At 34.7% G+C, this 25425-nt stretch overlaps 1 protein-coding gene across 1 annotated transcript in view; it reads left to right on the top strand.

The window, feature by feature from the left end:
* Nucleotides 1-2158: 2158 nt before the first annotated feature.
* Nucleotides 2159-25425, top strand: part of LOC104490538 (dnaJ homolog subfamily C member 1-like) — a gene marked incomplete at its 5' end in the record, with an annotated part of 54200 nt that continues 30933 nt past the window's right edge. The window contains 7 exon segments of the mRNA XM_010132836.1: nt 2159-2206; nt 2209-2328; nt 3140-3186; nt 9508-9673; nt 10563-10660; nt 11957-12050; nt 21745-21835. Coding sequence (XP_010131138.1) covers nt 2159-2206; nt 2209-2328; nt 3140-3186; nt 9508-9673; nt 10563-10660; nt 11957-12050; nt 21745-21835 — 664 coding nt within the window.

Genomic DNA, 25425 nt, shown 5'->3' with positions numbered 1-25425 from the left:
GCTGATATGTTCATAACGATCACTTTAGCTAAAGCCATGGCCAGGAGACTTATTTCCAGATTTTTATTTGCTGTAGTAGTGTTGAAATACTGTATTTTGTTTTGAAGACAAGCTCACGTTGTTTGTGAAGTAGCTGACTGGGTTGCTAGATGAGGGGAAACAAAACAATCTCTAAATTATTTCTGGCAACTAGATGAAAAACTTGCTTTTTGTAAATATGTAAATTTCTTTAAACTTCTCAAGATGAAGCAACGTAAATATTTAAGAAACTTTATTCTTTCAGAATTGACTTAGAATCTCTTTGTTTTGCTTAAGCATGAAACAGAAAAACCGTGTTTTCTCCTGATCTTTTACACAACTAATCGGGCTGCTCCCACATAAAACTAAAGTTTAAATTGTTTGGGTACAACTGAAAACACGGGTTTTTTTTTTTTGCTGTTTGTTGTTTGAGGTAATTGGAAGAATACTGTGGGACAACTCCTAAGTCTGCTTCTATTAGGTTTTTAATTGTTCATCAGGAGAGTTCCAAAAATAATACCAAGCACACCTAAATGTGTGGTAGAGAAAGAATAGCTGTGGTTTTTCCCAAATACAAAGTCTGGAGGTACTCCTTTCTTGAGCTTGTCATGGTCTCAATCACTAATTTTTAACAGTTTTATTTACGTTACATTTTCATATTTCTTTTGTAGTTCCATTGAGTCTCAAGAATTCAGTGGTTCTTTGTGCTTAGAATAGATATTTAGTCACTGTCTCTTCCTTCTCCTTAACCAAGAGTTAAAAATAAACCTATAAAACAATGGCAATCTGAAACAATTTACTGGCAGTAATCAAGCTGGAAGTAAGCTGGTACTTAACCAAAGGAATTCTGCTTTGGTGTGCACATGCCTTAGAAATAGCTGTTGGAAAATTTAAGAATATGTATGCTGTGTTTTCAGGAGAAATCCTCCCTGAGTAAAAAAACCCACCTTCTTTTGACAGACAAGAACCTATGGAAACTCTGTTCTTGCATTAGGGGATATTACCAGCTTCCTTAAAATATAATTTCAAAGCTGAATTTTCTCAAATTCCGTATTTTCCCCCACTTTATGGTGTTCCCCTCCCCCTCCTCCAGTCTTCCTCTAATATTGGTCCAAACTTGTGTATGGCATTATTATAGCCTCATGTTAAAACCAAAAGTTTTAGAATTGAAGTAATGATTTATAATAAAAAGCATGACAGACTAATTACAGTATTGCATTAATTATTATTTTATTTCAGCTCTGTTCCTTACAGCTAATTCAGATCTGGGTTTTGATGTTTTTTAATTGTATTGACACTAATTTCAAGAGAGAATATTCTGGGGAACAATATATATAAAATCAAGAAATAAAAATCGTCAGGTAAAACAGTTGATTTCTAAAATGTTGCTTTGGTAGTGTTAGTAATAGAATGCAAGTAGTTCTGTTTAAATGTGATGCTTTGTGGATCTTCTGGTGAGCGTAAGACCTATACGCTACATAATACAAGTAGTGAAATACAACTCTTGAAATCTTCCATTTCTGGATACCTTTACAGCATGTACAAAATAGCAGTCATTAATTCAGAAATCTGTGCATTGTGCAGCTGAGCTGGAGCATCCATGATGCATTTCACATTCTGAGTTTTATTTTTTCTCCCAAAATGTGTGCAATTCTTACAGTGATTATGGTATAGATTGATGTCAGTGCTACAGTATAGCTTCAAGACTGTAATTTGAAGCTGCTTTAGGAAAACACAGTTCTTTAGATGTCGTAAAATTGAAGTTGAGTGGAAGTCCTATTAGTAGTGAATTACATGTAGGTATTAATAAGGGAAGAGTTCATAGCAAGTCTTGAGTTTGAGAAACAGAGCATGATGATTTTCTGAAATCAAGTCTGTCTTGAAGATATGCAGATTAAATGATTCTCGGGTTTTATTTGAACTTTTAGATGGAGCAGAAGGTGCCTGAGTTAGTTCTTAAGCAAGCAAATGTTTGGAAGTTTTGGCGAACGTCATTATAATGGATGTTTGGTAATGAAGGAAATTAAGATGAAAGATGAATTGGACTGAATGACTGTTCAGTTATTTAGGCTAGGCTAGTTGCATGGTTTGGTTGTTAGACGTCTTAAATTACGTTGCCTTAGTCCCTGCCCATGGTTAGCTGTCTTCACATCTTAATGAAGTTCTGGAAATTAGTTTCTGACAGGATGCTTTCTTTTCCTTTTTCAGGATGCTTCGTCTGCAGACATTCGGAAAGCATATCGAAAGCTTTCACTGCTTTTGCACCCAGACAAGAATAAAGATGAAAATGCAGAAACACAGTTTAGGCAAGTAAGTGCAATGTGTGGCAATAGAAGTTTTAGGGAGAACAGAATTTTTTATGATTTTAGTAAGAACAATGGTACGCCTTTGAAACAACCAAGTTGGACAATGAATTATATTTTTCCTGGTGTAGCTAGATTAAAAACAAGTACACTATTTTGGAATTAACTTGTTGAATACTCAGAATTAGTATGTAGCCACAAATTAAAAAAAAAATTTGAAAATAATATTTATACTCTTATGAGGAAAATATATGTTTTGCACTTTATGTAGAATTGTTTAGGAACGGTCTTCTGTTTATAAACAGAAAAGCAGGAGGGAACATTTCTGATCAGTTCTCAATGCAAGTCATAAGTAGGCATGATTTATTGAAAATAATTCATATTAGGTTTGGAATTTTTGTCTTTTGAATATTTGCAGTTCGAAACCACGAGACTGTTGAAATTAGCTCTGTCTTTAAAAATATACTTCTGGTGACTAAATACAGGCTACTTAATTTCAGTAAGACCTTTAGGATGAAAGATAACTTTTCTTTTTAAGGTGTAGCTGATACAAGACTCAGTTTGGCAGATGAGGAGCGGAAAAAGTCCTTTCTGGGAGTTGCTTGTTGGTGTATCTGATGACACTTTGTATATGAATATGTCACTCTGTATATGAATATGCATTCTGAGCCCTTCTTAGTGTTGTAGAGAAAAGTGAAAACTAGGGAATGTCATTGGTTGGCAAATGTAAAATATGCTGCTGCTGTTTAAACTGGATGAACTCAATCCTAAGGGTAACACTTATTGTGCTGTTTCTTCTTTTGCTGTTTCTGCTTTAGTTGGTGGCCATCTATGAGGTTTTAAAGGATGAAGAGAGGAGGCAGAGGTGAGTTAATTTGCACAGTTTCTTAAATGAAGCATTCATTCCAGTGATGTATTGAAGTCCTGTTTGACTTAATTGTAACTCTTCAGATGAATTTTTGCATAATTTAAGTTCATAATTCCTTTGTAGATGTTTAATTAAAGATTGTATGTGGCTTACAGGGGAAGCTGATGTGTATTTTAGTGTGATATGCTAGTTATTTTCCTTTAAAACTAGCATTTGAAAGAACTTGAAAAGCTGTTCTTTGGAGCAATTTTTAAAACGTGTAACAATTACAAAATTTTTTGAGTCGCATTGATTATCACTGCTTGTTTTATTAAAGCTGTGCTTGAAAATATAGGGCGCAAATCCAACTCTCAGTTTTACCTTGCTATATCAGTAAAAGGTTTGTTGCATAATATTTTGGGGTTATTTCCAATGTATGTCTTCTTCAAGACTGTGTTCTGTTGCTTGGATAATTGTTTTTTCTTTTAGATGTATTATCTATAATACTGTAAACTTTGATATGCACAGCATAAATTTTTTTTTAAATAGAAGTTGGTTGTCCTTCCTGCTTCAGGAGCAGGTCCGGTAGTCTGCAGAAGGGGATAGGGTTAAGAACTGAAAACTTGGGGCTGATCTGCTTTTTGGAAGACAAAACTAATGATTATCAGGAAAACTGGGACACTGAAAGAGTTCGGCTTTTGGGTTGAAGTTTTAGTAACTTATCTTTCAGCTTAAAAGTCTTTAAACTGGGCTTGACGAGACATTTGAAAGGCTTTTGGCTTTGTAGACGTCTTGGCAGGAGTACAGGTTTTACAGTACAGATTATCTACTTTTTGATAATCCTCTTTTGAAGTGTCATGAAAATGTACTTTGTAGAAGTACTTTTGGAAATTTGTGGGTTTTTTTAATTTCACCTCTCGCAAGCACATTTCATTATGAAGTTCTACTCAAAGTTTAAAAAAATTTAAGTGGTTTCAGACCACTTAAAGTCAGTCATTTGCAAAGTTTTCCCACCCTTTTTTTTTTTTTTAATAACATTGTTTACATACTCTTTGTAATATCGCCTTTCTGGAACTTAGTTCGAGCATGGAACTTCTAGGAATTTCGTTGCAGCTGTAAGAGCAGGTTTTTTGCATGGAATTGTGATGCAGTAGCTTGCACAAATTATGTTTTTAAGCCTTGTATACATCACAAATGCGACTAACTTACCCAACTTGTTTGTGAGAATATTGTTAATTAGTGCAGCACAGGGATTGCAAATGAGAAGTTAAAGCAGCAATGGATTGTTCTAGCTTTGATTTTTATTGTCAATTTATTTAGTACCTAGACAATGTTGTGTTTTGTATTTTTCTTGCACAGTGTGGATATATGGTTGATATTGCTTTCATAGTTGATTAAGTATAAATGTGGTGGATTATTGTTTACCTTCAGAGAATTTTTGGGAAATAATATGCAGAGTTTAGAAATAACATGTAGCGTAGCAGAGCTGTATGGTCTCATTGCTTTGAGAAAAACTATTGATCAGATTTATTAGACAGTCTAATGATAAACTCCATGTTGAGCTTGTAAATGGAGGGTCCTGTATCCTGAAAGGCATTGTAATAACATGTCTTTAAAACAAGTGATAAGTAAGTGCACTAGAAGCTGCTCACCCCTGTAAGATTGTTTCTGTTGTAAGGTAACTCATGGGTTTTTTGCAATCGTATGGCAAAGGAAGGGGAGAGCATTGCTTTTTGGGGTCTTGCTACTTTAGATGTTGACATTTAGCTTTGTGTGAGGTGATGGACCTAGTAGAAGAGGGTCAAAGCTTACTGTCATGCTCATGCACTGGGGAGAAGCTGCTGCACTCTTTGTCTCTTAGGGCTTATCAACTCAGTTTTATCCTGATTCCAGAGACACTTTCTTTGGTCTGCTTTAACAAAGCTTTCTGCCAGATTTTTTAAAATGTGGGGTTTTTTTCCTTCCCTTGGCAGTTTTTATTTATGGTAGTTTTTCATTTCTGAAGTAACTCGAAGACCTGATGGGATGAGATGGATATTAGTTTCATTTCTTTCAAATTAGTTAGTGAGGAATTCTCGTAGTTTACCTGGGAATCCCTTCACAACTGGACACCTAAATGGTCTGGGGCACAGGATTACACCACCTCAAGAAGAATGAGCTGCAGGGTTCTGATTCTGTACAGTGTGAAGTCAGCCATATCTGCCTCTTACTGTTCATCTCCAAAGTGATGTAATCCAACCTTGGTCCTGGTGTGTGTACGTGGAATGGAACAAGTCCTCTGCCATATGACTGAGTGATTAACTCATTTGGAAACAATAAAACTGGGTCTAATTACACCCTTCCATGTCTTGGTGAATGTCAGAGCTGTGAATTTCTTGTGGGCACATACAGAAACAGCATTCTAAACAGGCAATCTATTTAGAACGGCCAGCTATATGTAATGATTTTTCTAAAACTTCAGTATTTTCATATCTATCAGTGAATATTTACTTCATCTGATGGCAGAAGCCTTTCTTAAAATATTATAGTTTCTCTACTGGCAATTATAATACAGGGCTTTATAATTAAAATATTTGCTTTTTTCAGACAGTTACATAGTTGCTTATGAAGTGTACTAATATTAGTAGTAGTACTACAGACTATAGAGATATTACTTTTGGTACTTTTTCTCTTACACACTTTGATACATAATCAAAACATTCTAATATTCTAAAAGTAATCATACACACAGCACTGTTTACTGTAGCAGTGTTTAACATTAGATTAAACATACATGCAGCAGAATGTAATATTTTGTTTTCTATACACACTGCAGTGTGTGTGAAATTCTACGGAAAAGTTTATCTTTAGAATATGTAGATAGGTGCGTTTCCTGAAATACACATTACTTTAGGGCATCAACTTGCTGATGATAAATTTTATTGGCCTTTGATTATTTTTAATTTATGAAAATTCTATCAATTGAAATTAGGCAAAAATCTTAGCTTTTAATTTTATTGTTTGTTACCATTTTAAGGAGCTTTTTTTACCTACCAGGACTATCCTCTGTAACAATGTGGGCTTGATTACAGGAAGCATTTGCAAAGGAATCAAGACATACTTATTTAGAGTAAGAAAGGTGTTTATCTTAGCTCCCATTATAATTAAATGTCTGCATTCATAGGTTCATAAATTGTTCTGCCTGATGTTACACTGGATGTCTGTGACAGCTTGAGGAAAAAACTCCCCCAAAATAAAAAACACCAGTGCAGTCTTCCTGCAGTTCGGAATAAATCTCATTAATTTAAGGTTTAGTTTATAAACTATATGAGATCTCTGAAATTATTTGAAATGTGAAATGCAGTGTGTCTCAAAGGGGAAAAGTAAATTATAATTATATTAAAATAGATGGTACTGTGTAGTTAGCTACTACAGTTAATAGATTTTTTCTTGCAATGTGATTGATTCTACAAAGAGCTCTAAAAACTGTTTCATGAAACTACAGAAGAATAGAATTTTAATAATCTTGCAATAAGTTACTTGTTTAGTACAAGACTAACAAGTCTTGTATAGAATCTAGTGTTTTAAAATAAAGATTCAACCTAAGTTATAAAATGGGTTTTTTTTTTTTTGGGCTTGTGTCTGTGCTAGTGCTTTGGGGATTTTTAACTTGCTGACTGCTACATTTCAGAGATAACTGGTAGGCATACTCGTATGTCAAAGATGCTGCATTCTATGTACATATGTGAGGAAAAAATACTGCAGATGTGTTTTTCCTTTTTACCTTGCTTGGTTTTTTTTTCTTATGTAGAGTAACAATTAATATAGGTTGCCAAAAGAATAACGCTATGTAATTAAATTTTGAATGTGGTTCATGATGCACATGAATTTACTATCTTTCCTAGTTAATATAGGTTTTTATAAAGAAATTCTTTATTGAGAAACTTACTTTTAATTAAACCACTTCCTAAATTTGGAGATCAAGGTTTAAAAGTTATGGGAAGCTTCTGAGTTTCAGTAGGATCATTTTCCAGATGTAAACCTAAAAATCATTGATATCTTTATTTTTCAAATACAGAGCTTAATTGCTATTGAAAACAGTGATTTATCTTTTAACAGTATATATTCTAAAAAGTGGGTTATAATAGAAGCTATCTTCCCATAAAATGGCCAGTCGTGTGAGCCATAATGCTCATTGATAGTAAAATCAATAGAGCATTGATTCTGAGACTTAATCCTTGGAGACTGTTGTTCAGAACAGTGGACATAGCCTAGTAAATACAGAGTGCTGTTTAAAGTGTTTAATGCAAGGGACTCTGCTGTCTTAATTTCTTTTTTCTTAACAAACAGATAATTTATAGTAGAATGTGGTTGCTAAATGTTAGTTTGCAATTTGTTTTACATATTACTATATTGTTACCATTAGCATATAGAGACCTTATTTAATCAGTAGCCACATTTTCAATACATCAATTAACAAGCCTTAGCGAATAATAAAGGCAAATGCTTAATAAATTTATAGTAGTATTAAAAAAACCCAAACCTTTCTTGGTTCTACATCTGTTTCTCTGAAGCTCTCAAAGGAAGAGCATCTTTTGTAAAATCTTGTTTTTAGAATGGTTTTGTTTGTAAAATATTTTGTTGTATTCTAACAATAAAATGTTTAGCAAATGCACTTTTTTTAAATGCTAAAACTTCTACTTAATTCTTAAACAAGTTAAGTAAAAGTTTTAGTTTTGAAATAACATCCTAAGAATTTTTTGAACAGGGTTCGTGTTGAGGGATCAGTAGTTAACTTGTTCTGATTTACTGGGAAAGGAAAAATGTTACTACTTCAAATTTTACAATAATGGATATTAATCTTAGTATTCTCGTAATTGTCATGGAAGATAGAATTTTGTAATAGGAATTTTACTTCTGGTAAGTGTTCAGAACACTGCAGAATCCTGAGGTGTTAAATCATTTGCGTAGAAATAACAGTGCCAACTTAAATGTTTTATCAGAAGTCAGCTTTTTTTATATGCACGGAATTAAAGTATATTTTTTAATTGAAAACCGTTGCCTCTTTTTCTGCTTAAAAAAAAGAAGTTGCTTGTGGAAATTTTTTTTAGTACATCTCCAAGGTATCAATTTAATAACTATCAAAGTAGCTAGTGCAGTTGTTGCATTTAAATTGATTTACATGTCAAGACTGGCAGTTTAGCAGCTGCGCTATTATTCCTGGATCGGTCAATTTACTTGAGAAAAACCTACTACTGAGTTCTACTGACCTGCATGACAATATAGGCCCTATTTCTATTCCTGTAATTAGGCCTGCGACTAACTCAGAATATTTTTAATTAAAATATTTTGGTCAATGTGTTGCACCAAATTAGGCCTTTCAGTGCAGATTTAATTCTGGAAATGGTGTGATTAGAATATGTAATGAGTTGTGTTCAATTTAAGATTAACAGGTTGTGCATCTTGAACATACAGGTTTTTGAGTTTGCTGCAGAGATTTTTGTCTGAAACTTTACTCTGAAAAATTAAAAAATAGGAAAATCTGTTTTCCATGTCTGTGGTTTGTTTATTTTGAAATTGATGGTAACATAAATGACCCCAGAGGTACTAAGATGTTTCAAGACATCTGTGTGAAGGAAAACTGACAAATAGTCATAAGATGGTTTCTGTACAGTTAGTAGTGTTAGTAAAATTAAACAGCTTTAAAATGGATTGATTTTGGAGACAGCTTTTCAAACAGAAAATCAAAATCATCTAGCTATGATGAACTTTGTTTTCTAACATCAAAATCAAGCCTTTGACTGAAATTTGTATCTGGCGCAGAATGGATGTTAAATATGGCAACATTTTTACCTAATGGATGTCACGCTACTAAAGGACAAAACAAAAGCCCATATACCTCTCTCCTCCCCCCAATACTTGTGCTTTTAATTTATAGAAGAAAAAAAAGTTTCTAGGGTTTGAGACTGTTGTCCTTTCCTACCTATGTAGTAGTAGACCTGCCTACTGATTTCTAGGCAGGTAGAACACACCTACAATTCTAGAAGTCTGTTATTTCAGAAGAGAATGAAGTGGAGGGTCAGGAGGGTGGTGTCGCAGGAGCAATGGAATTACTTTTTGACCAAAAAAAAAAGACTGGATACATTTCCCCAGCGTTTGGTTCTGGATTCTGTTTGTTTCCAGATGCAAGCCTAGCAGCTGACAAAACAAGGCATTGCTCTGTTAAACAACCACATCATTTTTTGTGTGTGTATTATTGAAATGGTCTGTGGGTTATCATTTGTTTTGTTTTATAATTGGGCGGTTTGGCTTATTTTGTTTTTAGCTCTCCATGAAAGCCTGTTATGTTTGCTACTGTAGGTATGATGATATTCTGATCAATGGACTACCAGATTGGCGACAGCCTGTGTTCTACTACAGGCGGGTGAGAAAAATGAGCAATGCTGAGCTGGCATTACTCTTGTTCATTATACTCACAGTGGGTCATTATGCTGTGGTTTGGTCAATCTACCTGGAAAAACAGCTGGTAAGTATTCGTAATAAATCAAACTTGCTTCAATTATTAGTATTGAATTTCCTGCAGAAGTTTATGTATTGTGGGGATCTCTACCACTTCTCCTTTGAATCTGGATTTTTTTGTAATTTAAAATTATTATATTTAGAACAGTTATAATTATAGACTAGGGTATTCAGTGTATCAGAAAAAGTAATCTAAAACCTACTTAATTTTTCTAAAATTGCTAATAAATAGCACAACACGGTTCTTTGGTTTTTTTACTGGAAGGAAGAACAGGAATAAAACTACTTTTATCATCTATTGATGCAGATTCATGTGCTACTGTAGTCATGTCTATGGTTTTCCTAAATATTTAAAAAGAATATATTTTTATTCATTTTAAAGTTATACTTGCTTTGCCTTTGTTCGTCGCTAAATGCTTTTTTGTTTTGAGTTTTGTTAACAGGATAGGCATTCATAAGTGTTATAAACCATGTTATTTTTTATTGTATTTTTTGTCATATAAAAATCTATTGCACTTAGTAGACTAGAAAAAAACCCTAAGCATAACTTGAAAAATATTAATACATTAGCATCTATTTACTTTTTTATTTTCCACTGCATTATTGAAGTTGATGAATGAGAAAGGAGGCAAGTTGAATGCTTTCTCCCCTTAGAAAACTTTGATTGCTATGGAGATACACATGAGTGACAGAACTGGACTTCATGTGTGTTTAAAGACTGGATACCATGGCAACAGTTATTGTTAAGATAGATCATTTTACTTAATCATGTAGGACCCCTAGATACATTTGCATAAATGCTACTCTACTGTTTATCCTTCACAGAAGAGTCCCAGTAACACTTGTGGTTTACATGTTAATGATAACCTGTAACTGTAGGTTTTTTTTGCATCAAGGATGAACTCCTTAGCAGAAAAAAGAGAGAAAAGAAGAAAAAAACGGGCAGCAGGAGTACAGATGAAGCCAAACTTGCTGCTCTAGAGAAGAATGAAAGGTGGGAAGAAACTCTTGTTTTAGACATTTTACATTTTTTTTTTGCATCAAGGATGAACTCCTTAGCAGAAAAAAGAGAGAAAAGAAGAAAAAAACGGGCAGCAGGAGTACAGATGAAGCCAAACTTGCTGCTCTAGAGAAGAATGAAAGGTGGGAAGAAACTCGTTTTACACATTTTACATTTTATCAGCTACTGGTTTAGTTCTATCATTTTCTCCTTGCATCTTTGAAATATTTTGAGACAAGTAACTGTACTGCTCTAGAGAAGAATGAAAGGTGGGAAGAAACTCTTGTTTTACACATTTTACATTTTATCAGCTACTGGTTTAGTTCTATCATTTTCTCCTTGCATCTTTGAAATATTTTGAGACAAGTAACTGTATTTGTAGTAATAGCCATTGCTGATATAGTGGTGTCAGTGTACATGTGTTTCCAGGTTTTGTTTGCAAATAAATGCGTGGTGTTAATTCAGCCCTAATCTTTCAATTATTGTTGATCTGCTGAATAAATGGTATCTGGCTTATAGAAGGGTATTATTCTTAAGATTTTGCATCTTTTTCAGTCTTTGAAGTTTTCTGCCTTTGACAATTAACAAATTCCAATTTATTTAAGCTTTGGTTTATTACTATACCTAGCAAGGAGTTCTTATGGGGTTTTAATGCTTGTCTGATTTAATGCTTTTCATCTGCTCAACTTAAAAACAAGCATCTTGGTAAAGGGTTCTAATACCATGGTTCGTTAAGAAACGCATAGGGAAGAGTGACTTTCAGGACGCACCAAAAGATACCACCATTTCTTCTACTGATTCATAGAAAGAAATAACGGGTTTAAATGGTTCACACAGCAGGGGTATGAACTGGATCAATGCAGGATGGAGATCAGAGACCATTCTGCCTGTTGTCTTTTTGATGACATCAGTGAGTAATGCTCCAGTGAACTGCAAATGACATTAATTTTTAGGTATTGTTTTGTTTATGCTACATCTTCATATCTGGTTGTCAGCGCTTGTTAACACTTCAGGTTTTTTGGTTTGGGGTTTTTTTTAAACTGAAGTGTTTGTGGCTTACAAATTTATTTTCTTGAAGAAAAGCCCTCTTTAAGAGATTAAAATAGAACAATGATTAGAAGTTAGCTGTTATATAGTTTGAACTAAATTTGCAAAATGTATCTTCAATATTATGTAGTTAGATATTTTTATAGGAGTTGGCAGATGCTAATCTTTTGAAAGGGTAATAGGAAAATTCTGACTGAAATTGTGTGGCAGTAATGTAAAGCTTCCACTTTTATTTGACTGCAGAGTACTGGACAAACCACAATGGCATGATTTACTTCCATGCAAGCTGGGAATATGGTTCTGTCTCACTGTGAAAGCTTTACCTCAGCTATTCCAGGTAATAGTAATGATTTTAAATTACATTCTTTTTCTTGATGACGTTTTTATGCATAATCAGATGTGTAGCACTTGTTCTTACACATTTTTTGGCTCAACCATGTACCATATATATATATAAAAATAAAATTACTCTCTGGAGGCAAATTTAATATCATAAGTTCATCAAAATATGAATATATTTAAAATGGATATTAATCTTAATGTGCTAGGGAATTCAGCAGCAGATCCTGTTAGGCAAAGCTAAAGTGATGGGAGAGGGATGAGATATGTATAACTAATTAGGAATAGCAGTGTCATAAGCAATCTGTTAACAAAAATATTTGTATCTCAAATAGGCAAAAGCTATGATTCTGTAGCAAATATTAATGTCATTTAAATTTGGAGAAACAATGAAATTACTTTTTCTGATTGAGTGAGCTGATTTTTAAAGTCGCTGGCTAATGATATAAAATGACTATGGTAAAGTAACAAAGTTATGGTTGTAAATAAGAAATATAATATAAATGTGGCAGACTTGCCCACAATTGTGGTTTTTTTAATCCTGTATTATAAACTGTAAAATTGGGCTGATATCTGACAATACTTACTTTGGCTGAATCAGTTATCAGAATAACTTTTTAAATACCGCATTCTCTTTCTTTTCATTCCCCTTGAATACACCCATTTGTTTTTAGTCCCCTTGTCACTGCTAATGAATGTGGATCAAGGAATGCAAGGTGGATTTTACTCAATGTTTCTGTGAACTAAAGTATTAATTCTGGAATATAAAGAGTACAAATGGCATTTAGTGTTCAATTTCTGTCTATGTCCAAGCTGGAAAAAACATTTAATTCCTAATCTGTTAGCAAACAGCTTGTAAAAGTTACAAATGCAATAAAGTCTAGTCTTTCAGCATCCATTTTTACAGCTGTTAACTTTTCCTGCAGAGAGATAAAAAAATTTAACTCATCCTCTTTTAAAAGTTGTATCAGAACTATGTGGCTAACTTATTAAGAAACCTTTCTTTTTGCAATTTTTAAAAGCAAAACTGATGCTTAATGTTATGTCTGAATTAAGCTTTGATATTTCTCCCTAACTGAGGTGAGCGAGATAAAGAATTAAGTTCAGCAATTGGTTTTGCTGCCTTTTTGAAACTTTCTTCGTAATTATAGTACTTTTCTTTTTGCCTTAATTGCAAAATATTAAGAATATAATAAAGTTCATGAAAAATTTTATATTAGGACTTCTTATCTTTCTAAGCTACAATTTTCCTATTTTTATGGTTTTAAGATAGTCTCTTAAGTCAGTATACTAGATTTTGGATTCGCTGTTCAAAAAGCAGCTCCTACAGCCTATTCCTGTCCAGAATAAGCAGGAAAGATGAATACAACAAAAGTGATGTTTCTCATTTAGTAGACACCTGCCACACCTAGAGGTATTTATTCTCTTGCTGTGGATTTTAAATCTATTAAATTAATGGTAGTGGGAAAAAAGCTATTCATGAACTCATGGAAAATTGGAGATCAGCAAGCAGGGATACAGTGGCAGAGGCAACTTCGTGTAGAGGCATTCAGAGCAAGCAAGGCTTTGGAGCAAGGAGGAAGTGAAGCGTTGGAGTTGTAGAGTAAATTGCCCCATATGTAAATTACACTGCTTAACTCCAGGGCTTGTTTTATTGTTGTTTAAGACGACCTGCCAATTATGTAAGTTAAAATTCAATGAAATATAAGTAGTCTTTAATATTCAGAATATTCAGGATTTCAGGTAACTGAAAGAAGTTACTGTAGCTTATTAGTTAACAGTAGTTAAGAGTTATTACATCTTCTGAAGAGCGTAAGAACAGCAGTGACCTCATGTTGGAAATGTTTTGAAGTGGCAGTGCGAAAGATACGTTTCATGTTATAGCTAGCTGGACAGAGAGACCTTTGGGATCTTTTCCAGTTGTATTTAATGCTTTAGCAAGTTCTACCTTAATTGCAATTGCCAACATATAGCAAAGAAAAGTAGCTGTAATTATAGATATACATATTGCATAACCTGGTGTACAGAGTTCCCATTTTTAATATAATTGCTTTTCTCTTCAAAAATAGACTAACACAGGCTTGAGATTTCAGAGTATTTCAGGCTTTTAGTGCAAGTAGAATCACTAGGGCAGCTTATCTAGAAGATAAGCCTGCTACAGATACAGAGTAGAGTTATATTGCTAGTCACACATGCAGATTATTTAACAAGGTGTTACAGTGGTCAACATAAGGATGGGTGCTACATATTTTAGTTGTTTATTGAGTTAATCTAAATGATTTCTTCAGTCATTTAAGAGCCAACAAATTCTTTTCAAAGCTTGTCATTCATCTGCAATTAATGCAACTGTAGATTAATTTCTAAAAAGCATCCATATTTAAATGGACTGTGTTCGGGACAGAGAAGGGTAAGAATTAGCAATACTTTTAATTAAGTGTTGCTTCTGCCACTGAGTTTTTCTAAAGCCCTGTCAGTGAAAAAGCTGAACTGCTTTCTCAAATCAAGGAAACAAAACCACTTGCCTGTGTACACAAGTTCTTCCCCAAAGGAAACTTGATTTAAAAAAAACCAAACACAAAATCCCCAGCAGTGTAAAACCAAACCAACAACAACAAAAAAACCCCAACAAAACAAAAAACACAAGAAGAGGTCAATTTAAACTTTAGCATCCGTCTCTCCCTACATTAGTTCATGTGAATATTCTCCTTTCAACAGCTCTCTGAAGATTCAGGTTGCTAAGCTTTTGCCCATGCCTGGCTCTCATTTATCGAATTGAGTGTCTTTCTCCTACTTCCCCTCCTCCTTCAAAATGTCAGATTTCAGAAGGAGGCACTTAAAATAATTAAGGTGGGCCTTTACTGAAGAAAAATGCTTTGTTTGCATGCCCTTGTGATGGCCTATGCTATTTTATCGTAGTCTGCATTTTATGTCACGAAACTGGAAGAAAAATGATTGAGAAGAGGATGAGAGAAACTAAAAAATAATTGTTTTTTAAAAATGTTGACAATTGTTTTTTTGAGAGAGACTACATAGGTTTTTACACCTACGCCACAGTTAAATTTAGGGGTGAAAACAGAGTATCTAAGTTTGTTCGAAGAAGCAAAGGGAAAAGAATAGGTATGATCTATCATAAATCAAGTATCTGTGGTGTGAAAGAAATGTTAAGTGGAGTGCAAATTACATCGACTATTACCAAGTTTAATTCTTATAATGTAGGCTCAAGAAAAAGATAGAAAAAGAATGCAGATTGTTTCTAAGGTCATATAGTTTAGTCTTTCGTGAGAAAGACCTAGAAGAAGGATATATATTTTAAAAAATAAGTAAAAGAAGAAGAAAGAAAAACTCAACTGAAATGCTTAATGGAACTGAAAATTGTTCTTACGAAGAAATAAACCATCCAAATACAGTGTGCAAGAATTTCAGTTCAAATGGTGAATGTAATACAGAATAGACAGTTGTGTTAAGTATACTTTTCTTTTGTGGGAGTCACGTAAATTGCAGTTTATTCCCCAAAGGGCTGACTAGAGTTTTTTGTTTGGATATGCAGACATAGAACTTCAAAGTGGTCTTTCTTAAAATATTGTTAATTATTATTCACAAAATATTTCCTTCAGAAACTGAAGATAACAGTGTTTGTTAGTTTTCCTGTCAACTACTTTTCCTCCACCTTGATGTGGTGAAGCTTAGCAGTAAATGTCTGTATTTTTACACCAACTTCATTACTGTCAGTTAGCACTAGGAAATTTTTTTTATTATTTCAGTTATGAGCCTGCTGTTGCCCTGAGTGTAACAAAGCAGAAGGCATTTTTTGTTTGTTTCAGGCAGAAATGGATTCTTGTTAAGAAAATAAAGTGTCCTGTTATCTTCTGTCTGTGATAGTGCATACGCCGTAGCAGGGAACTGTTCTGAGAGCTTCCAGTGTTTCGCCAATAATGAGAAGGCAGTTCAAGCTCGTACATAGTTGCACTGGATAGAACCTAGTGAGATTATCAACAAAGCTTTCAATTACAATTGAAACTTTTGTTTATAAAGATCTTTGTGTAGCGCGAAATGAAATAGAACAAAAAGACCAGTAATTTATTTGTGTGTAGACTACCAGATGGTAATTACTGTAGCTGATTTAGTAGCCTGGAATAGATTCAAACTAGTGACCCAGAGGTGTTTAATTTCTTGGCATTTTGTCCTCAGGTTTTCTTTTAATCCGTGATTACATTTCAACACCTGTTTAGAGATGGTTCAGCTTTGGCCTTAAACGGATTGGCAATGTGTCATTAAACTCAAGAGGCTTTGCCAGCAGGGCATCTCCTTTGCCAAAGTTAGCTTTTAAGCAAGATTTGATTAGGTCAGCAAACACTTATGTGGGTTGTTTTTGTCTTTACATATGACTTTATATAAAATCATCATGTGAGATTGAAGTAAAATTTATTGCATTTAATAACATATGTCTTAAAGATTTTTTTAAAGGGATTTATTCAAGCCGGTAAGGTTAAATATCTCCTTATTTCCCCGCTTTACAGGGTTTTGATGTGTTTCTATTTACTGTACAGCACCAATGTTGAAATAAGTAGTGGGGAGCAAGCAATTACAGGATGTGTGGCACGAGTGATTGCCAGTTTGCTCCATTTCTTGCTGTTTCGCAGCTGTTGGAGAAACCAAAGTAGGGATGAAGCTCTTGACCCTGAGGTCAGTTAGAATCTTAGAAGCAGGTCAGAGGAGAGTGGATGGTGAAACAAGTATGCTGTGTGTATGAAAGTGATCAAGAATAATCTGTGTCTAACAGGGTACTGTCTGAGGCTCTGGAGACAAAATGCACTTTGCTGCATAGTGAAAGTTTTAAGTAAACGTAAGATAATAAATAAATTTGCCTTTAATTGCCTGCTGTTCTACGGCAGCCCATTTTGTTCTGCTCCTTCAAATCACTTGCTGTATGTCTGCATATCCCAACACACGTTAGAGGAGCATAGCTCTAACAGCAGCTCGTGTGTGCGAGGCGATACTGGCTCTCAGTGGCACTGTTCTGCTGGGGTACGAGGATTCTCAGTGCGTGAATGGGTCCCCGGGAGGCCTTGCAGTATTGGTCTCAGTTTCCCCTTCTGGCTGCCTTTGTTCCACCACTGTGGGTGTGGAATAGCCAGCAGATACTGCAGGAGCACAACCTGCTGCTGGTATCCCATGCTTGAGAACCACACTGCAACTGCCTGCAGGCTGTACATGGCTGAAGAGCCTGGCCACACCTGGTATTATTCCAAGGTGTGGCCTGTTTTCCAAGGTCAAAGAAAGATTTCCTGTTTATAAAGGAGGAAGTAATGCCATTCCTACTTATTTACTAGCTTGCCTTTGAGTACATATGCAAAAATGCCAAAGAGCATTATAAACAGCATAATGTTTAATTTTTTAAAGCATTATTTCTTACCCTAACACATTGATGTTACTAGTTTATAAACCCATCAAAAGAGTGTTTTTGCTGTGGTATAATGGCTGGCATTTTTATTGTCTAGAAATATCAAATTACTTGGATAGGTCAGATGTTGCAGTAATCTCAATTTGACTCTTTTTTTTTTACAAATCGTACAAGAACACTGTACTCAAAGACAAAAAAATAAGCTCAGGAACCTTATACAAGTATTTTTTTTCTTCATCTGTATGGATTGATTTAATAAGAATTAATGCAAAGAGAATTATTTGAATACACTGATTTTAAGTATGTTTGTGGAGAAGTTCCCAGTTAACTCCAAATTCTGAGGTGATGCATTTTGTCTGTATCAGTCCCTTACCCAGGGGACTAAGATGTGAACCTGATTCTATCGCAAAATCTGCAATGAAGATGCACTATATGGCAAATACAGTAAGTTGTTTCCAATGCCTTTTTTCTCTAGTCTCTCCGAGGCAGACTGGAAAGCCAGGAAGATTAACTGGAGGGGGAAATAACCCACAAAGCAAACAAACCAACAAAACCTCATCACTCCCCCCAAAAAGTTAAGTAGAGGCCAGAGTGACTGAGTCTCAGTAAGAATTGAAGTTTTTAGTTCCAGAATTAGTACAGTTTGAATAAATACTATATCTGTTGATTTAAGAACTACAAACAAACCAACCAAACCAAAACAAAAAAACACCAAACCCCTAAATGAATTTAAAAAACCCCCCAACCTTAAAAGGCCAGTATCAAAAATTTCTGTATTTCTCTGTAACTCAAGTGCAGGTTTTTTTGGCAGTCACAAATTTCTTGGGATGAGATGATACTTTTATAAAGAGGAATGGAAATACAAGAATTTTTCAGTATTCTTCATTCTTATTTGTGATTATAAATGTTGAAAATATAGTAAGTGTTTGATTCCCCCCCTCCCACTTTTTGAAATTGTTGGTTAAATATGAGGATAATCACATGAACTTCCTATACACGGCAGTTGAGATATAATTTAGATGTACTAATAGCAGAATTTTGCATTTCTAATACACTCTTTTTAATTCTATTCCTTTTTTTTTGAAAAGTATGTATTTGAAATCATAGTATAATAGAGCAGCATATATTAGCCCTCTTCATTATTCTTTTTGCTTAACTACATGCATATCACTGCTTTGATGGTGAAGGAATGTAATATATTTGTGCTGATGTTCTTTTCTGAGAACTTCTCAAACACCTGCAAATGAGAACAAAATATTTCTGATTAGGTAAGGTGGAGCTTTTAGTTAGAACAATTCCAAGCTTTGTATTTGTGTGTGTCTTCCCTCTGTCCCTGTCAACCCCCAGAAGGACAAAAATGTGACTTTTCTTATGTTTATTACATATTGAAAGTATAAAATTATATCGGGTATAAAATTTTCGTGTTGTACATATTTTTGAGCTGCTTAAGGAAGGCGTCTCCAAAAGATAAATTATTACTGAATCATTACTGAATCTTAGGAAAGAAGCATTAGATTGGGAGAGGCTGCATCTATATTGCCAGTGTTTTTGGGTCCTAAAATGTTTGTACTGAGGCTAAATGACTATTTAAATTTATCACTTTGGAAAAGTAAAAAGGCCTGAACATAAATCTATTTTTAAATGCTCTTACTTCAAAACTGCATGTGCTTGAAAATTAATATTCCTGTTTAGACTGATACTAGTGAAAGCTAGTGGGGAATAAATTGAAATGTGTGTGTTTATGCTAAGGCAGAAGTTTTCTTCAAAAATTCCTATTTTAAACTGTTTTCCGGTGGGTTTTTTTGTTTTTACTTATAAGGTCTAATATAAATATAGTTTGAGTCTGTGGCTAAAATCTTTACCCAGGTATGTCTTTTAGTTTCTCTTTACAACTTGTAGAGCCACTTGTTATGCTGTTGTGGGAAGTATTTGATTTTCAAATCTTTGAAATGCATTTTGATTTTTGTTGGTTTTTTCCTTTGCTTTACTTTATACATTTTAATACGTGCTTCAAAATGTGCAGTCTTTCTTTTTTTTGTAATTATGGTATCAGCAATAAAACTGTGATTAATAGGATAAAAATCTGATGTTGCCTTTGTTACCTGCGTATTACTCCATTTGCAGAGATAATCCATTTTGTATCTATAAAGCAACAGTACCACTAAATTTCATTTACATGCTTCTGACTATTTTTTTTTTTGTTGTTCAGCTATTGTGTCTCATTTTCATCTGAGCCACATTTCCAATTGTTCTGTGACTGACATGCTGAAGAGATTGACAGTTACCCCCTAGTGCCTGCTGTCTGGAGATCCCACAAGCAATAATGGATTTTACACCAGAATTTAGCATCAAATATTGGCTTTCAGTGTCAAATGGGTTAAATTTAAATGCCAGTTAATTGTAGCCATTTTGAAATCATAGCTTTAAACAAAAGCATTTTTTGGATATCAGTATGAGTGAGTCCAGTGTATGCCACACAACCCAGATGTCTCAAACTTACAGCAGAAGTTAACCATTACATTTATGGCTTTCTGTTTCTTAGTGATGCAAATAGTGCAAATCTGCAGAGTACAAGGAATTCCCTACCATGTGTGGTAGGGAATTCATATTTCAGGCAAACCGAAAAGAGCACCAGTGCTGATCCTAATTTTATAATTCAGTGTTCTAACATAGAAACTGAGTATCTGCTGTTAATGGTAGTTCTACTGTACCTACACATAGTTTTTTAGCCCCAGTTCTACTAAACCCACCAAAACCTCCCTCTTCCCAAAACACATTCCCATCCTCCTTCCACATCCCCAAAACCAAAACTTGTAAGCATGTGAGATTCTCTCATCTGTTGTGTGCCAGCAACAAAAAGTTAAGATTTCTACTGTGTACAATGATCTCCTACATAAATCTGGCAAAGAAAGGTAACTTCCTATTTCCCAGACCCAAACCCAAAGACAAACAGAGAATAAGAGGAGGAGATGAAACCTTGCTGATCTCTTGTGGGAATTGGCAGTGCCGTTCTTCAGTGCTGACTTGTATTGGTAGGATGTCTCCAAAATATTACAAAGTTCTGCTCAGAGATGGATCATGATTCTGTCCTGTGTTTTCCCACCTTCCTCAAGTATCTTTGAAGGGTAGATGCCTGTGTAATGCAAAGCACAACTGTTGTGTTGCAGTGTCTTTGCAGGAACCAGTGTTTTTGGATGACTTCTACCATTAGAGGCAGCAATAATGACTGCTTAACTCAGCTTTTCAAAGTTTCTTAAGATGTCTTAATGAGACGAGGTTTTGCTCAAATTTATGGGATTATAGTTGAAATTATAAAAATACTGGTATTTTACAATATGTACTACAGTAAATTTTATATCACCCTTTGTATGCAGAAAGTGGGACTGTTAATGAAGTAGGAATGAAATTATATTTTGCTATAAAGAGCTGAAATCAGGTTTATCTAATACTATAATTTTTTATTTACTACAATAGATGTTGTGCATGCTTGGAAGTGATAAATAATAATTACTCTATTTCAGCATTCCTATTATAGATTCATTGTTTTTGAATGAGTATAGAAATCTTTAACTCCGAAGTAAGAGTAAGAAATCTGTCCATACCTCTTACTTCAGCAATCTGTTTGTTCATATTGGAAAGCTTTCAATTTAAATCTGTAATTTACTAATTCATCAGATTTTGGAAATGTGTACCATATTGTGAGATTTGTGACAGGAGTTCTAGGTTTATACGTATATTTGCCAAAAAGATTTCAGATTAGAATCTGATCCAGTCCTTGAAAAAAACCTTAATATATATTTTAGACACTTTAATAGCACCATAGAAGTTTGTTTAAAAAAAGAAAGAAGGCAACAAGTTGGATTCTGGAACACACAGCTGGTATTGCCGTAACGAGCATACACTAAAATGACTGCTGTCTAGCAATTGCCTTTGTTCATCCCTAATTAAAAACTTTTCTTTCTTCCCTGAACTTCCAGATTGCTGATGTGAGCAAAGTGGGTACATGGCCTCTTACTAAGCTGTAGGTATTGATCAGGAAGTTTTTCTAACCATTTTTCTTTTCAGATTGTCAATGAGCATCATAGTCTGTAATGTCAACGCTATTTCATTTGAACTTTTATTACACAAAAATTCTATGTTCTAAACAAGTAATTTCTATGCTGAAAATTACTGTAACTCAAGGAAACAAATGTATCTTAAATTTTTTTGTGAGGTTGAGAACTTAAACCAGAGCCATTGCAATAACTTGTTTGTATAAGGATGCTAATGCCATTGCAACATTTTCTTGAAGGATGCCAGACAATTATATGTAGAATATAAAGAAACAAAAATGAAGGCGAAAGAAGATGCCCTGGCTAAGGCTGAACTTGAAACACTTCAGAGTGAGTTTTTACCCCTGTCTTAATAAACAAAGATGTAATATGATATACCTACTACACAAGATGTATATGAACAAACATTTTTATAATCTTCACGTGTACATGCTTTATGTAGTTCTGTACTGCTGTTAAATAAGCTTTTAATTTTATGACTTATTTTGCAGTAGACCCTTGGTTTGTTTGTACAGAGGCTTAAAACTCAGGTGATAGTTTTATTGTAGCAACAAAAATGTACTTTGGGAGGAATGCTACTTTATAGGACGGGGAAATCTCACATGTATAGATCTTGAAGTACACATTTTTGGAAGTGAGCTCTCGGTTTTGAGCATTCTTGTATTCTCTTTGTCTGTAAATATTTTTTTAAACAGTGTGTGTAACGATTCTTTGTGCATATTTGCTTTATTTTTTGAATTTCCAAAAGCGTGGATGCAGACAATTAGCATTTCCCTAAATAATTAAATATTCTGAATAATTATAGGTGACTTTTCTTTCTTCAGTTATTTGCTTCTGACAATGATTAAACATAGCCTCTTCTGAAGACAAATTAAAAAGTTTTGTTGTCTGTGTGTGTACGTGCATGCTTTATTTTCTGTACTTAAGTGCATGCTTTTAAGTTCCTTTATTCTGACAAGTGCATTGAATGCCTTACATTAATCTACTAGCTTTGCGTATGCATAAGCCTCTAGGCACTTAAAATACAGCTGCATTTCATATATTTACAAAATAGTTTGATTTTGTAAAATCAGCAAAGAGATCCAGTTTCAGTATGATTCCCAACCTATCTGTAGCTGAATCTATTTTGAGAAAATGGATAACGTTCAGCACCTCGGCGAGCATCGTGGACCCAGGCCAAATCTAGCAAAATAGCACATTTAATGCTTGTTAGGGAGGCCTGCCATTACGTCTGAGGTACCTACCACAAAATGGGCCCTTGGAAAGGGTCTTGACTCGGGTTATTAAAAACTTGTTAAATTGTCAGATAGTAATGTATTGCCATTGTTCAGAATAGCTGGCATATGCTGATCGTTGAGATCTGTGAAGTACTGTGTCAAAAGGAGTTGTTTTGGAAAACAGAAGTGCAAGTGAACGTATCAAGTCATTAAAATCGTAGTGTGCACGCTCCTCGTTTCACTGGAAGACCACGTGTGAAGTTTTCAGTATCCTCCTCTCCTCTGCCAGGTATCACACAAGAGTCACTTTTTTTTTCTTTTTATGTTTTTTATTTTGTTTTGTTACCTCCAGTAGCAGTGTCCACAGGGAGTGGTGCAGGGTTGGTGCACTTCCTCCTCCAGGTCACCCCTGGCCTCCTGCAGAAGCACTACCCTGTCCCCCATCATGCTGCTGGGTGTGACACGGCATGTGACCCTTGTTTTGCCACGTGAGCAGGTGCCAGTCCTCACCAGCCCCACGGGTTGGCATCCTGCCCTCCCTTGGTAGGCCTGCTGTCAGGGAGCAAGAGGAAGGATTGAGAGTCACCACCTGTAATTAGCAGAGTTTGAAATTTGACATGGAATTAATTTGCTCAGCCACAGCAATGCTATTGCTGGGCAGCAGACTGAGGTTACCTTTTTTTAAAAGAAGACACCCGAGAGAAGAACAAGAGGCGTGTCTGTATTACTTAGGCAAAAAAAAAAAAAAAAAAAAAAAAAAAAAAAAAAAAAAAAAAAAAAAAAAACAAAAACTTAGTAAAATGTAGCAACTTTACAACTTTACCTTACAAAAATATAGCAACATACAATACAGACCTTATATTTCTAGGAAACGTGTTTTTATATGGAATTACAGATAACTGGGCGTTTTATGTAGAAAAATAGAAATAGTTTGCCGTGCGTTTTCTAACCTCCTCTCTTGCGGTGTCATACATGGGTATAATCCTTGCATCAGGGAAAGATTCTGTAACAGCAGATAGCCCTGTTCTTCATACTCATGGGGTGTAAAATTAACTGAACCGAGTAGTCATTAAATGGAGAAGACTTAGGAGTACTTTGTCAGGACAGATGACTCTGCCAGTTTTTGAACTTAAATAGCAAGGTTCGGGTAGTTACCAAGACAAATTCTAGCAGTTCTGCTGGTCGTTTTCTTGCTCGGAGTACTTTTCAACCATGTCCGTTTTGGGGCAAAACACATCTATTTTTCTTTCTTTATGCTTGTCCCTGGTAGTTCTCTTAATTTCTGATCTTCTTATGTTTGTTTTCTTCAAGCTTCAATAGAAAGACTTAAATTTATTTTTAAAATATGCCCTTTTAAAGAAATAGCACCTGCTGGATACTGCAGGTGAACTCTTCACTGGCATCCCAGTTACCGAACTTACTTGCATTGTAAATCTGGAATTCTTGCCCTGATGTACAAGGCATCTGGAACAATCCATGGCAAGAAGCCATTTTATTTCTAATTATAAACTGTGTTGAATAGTACTTAGTTTTTCAGGTTTTTTTCATCACCCCTTCATTCAAGCTTTAACTGAAATACAAAGTTATTAGCCCTGTGGCTGCCTGACTATCCTCCTTTCTCTATTGGGGCTTCATGATGGTATCTGTATGGTACTTATAACTCTGTATAGGGCTTTATAGTAAGGCACGGCTTACCTGAGTGCTTGCTGTGAAAAATCCAGAGTGGTAGTGAAACCTTTAATACATTGGATTAAATCTGGTTAGGCTTGGTGGTCCTCCCTTTCCAGACAGCTTAGAATTATAGCATGTTGCTTGGGTGGCTTTTTATGTTGTTTTATGAAACTTAGGGATAGAAGACATCAGTAGATGATTAAGTATAATGTGTTTGTTTCAGACCCTAACAGGCAAAAATCAGTGACAAAAACTGATTCTTGCGGCTTGTCTTGTTTGACTTGTACAGTGATGCACTTCAGCTTTCAGCATCTTATGCAAGTTACAATATTCATCAGAAAACCTTGAGATGCCTTCTGTTCTTCATGGCTTGTTCAGACAGTTTTACTGTTATGTAGCTATATCGTAGTTTGAATATGGATTTCTCTAGCTTTAGCTTTCAGTAGTTTATTATTAGCATTTTTCTGTTTCTGAAGTTTTCTTTATCTGCAGGTTTTGTTTATATAAAGCATTTCTTTAGCTCTTAGTTTCTGTCAATTTACGGTACTCTGTGTGAATTTCCAGCATAGCTGTCTGTATTGGACCCTGGGTTTGTGAATAGCATTCTAACCTTGGTCATCTTCAGATTAGAAAGTCACATTTCTTCTATTATGATTGTTCTGTTTACAGAGTCACAGATTACCTCAGTTCCCATTGCTCTGATAGCTCATTTCGGGTTGCTTTTCCACCATAACTGCAAGTTCTTACATCCAAGGTTTCTTGTACACAGTCTCCTGTAAGTGCAGATCTGGCATAAGGTCCTTAATGGTGTAATTTTCAAAAAAGCTTTTGATTTGATTGGTTCCAGACTACCAGCCAGTCCATATTCCTACTTCTTCCTGTACTTCCTTCTTCACTGTAAACCATTTTGACCAAATTAATGTAATCTAGCACTATACTGAAGGTGACTTTATGTTTACTTCCAAATAATTGACAAATACCTTGTATAATTGTATTTAGTAGTAATCCATGCCAAAATGCGGTGTTTGTATG

Source organism: Buceros rhinoceros, unplaced genomic scaffold (genome assembly GCF_000710305.1).
Source record: "Buceros rhinoceros silvestris isolate BGI_N320 unplaced genomic scaffold, ASM71030v1 scaffold8533, whole genome shotgun sequence".
NCBI lineage: Eukaryota > Metazoa > Chordata > Aves > Bucerotiformes > Bucerotidae > Buceros > Buceros rhinoceros.
The sequence above is the reverse complement of the archived record's forward strand: the minus strand, read 5'-3'. Positions and strand labels throughout refer to the sequence as shown.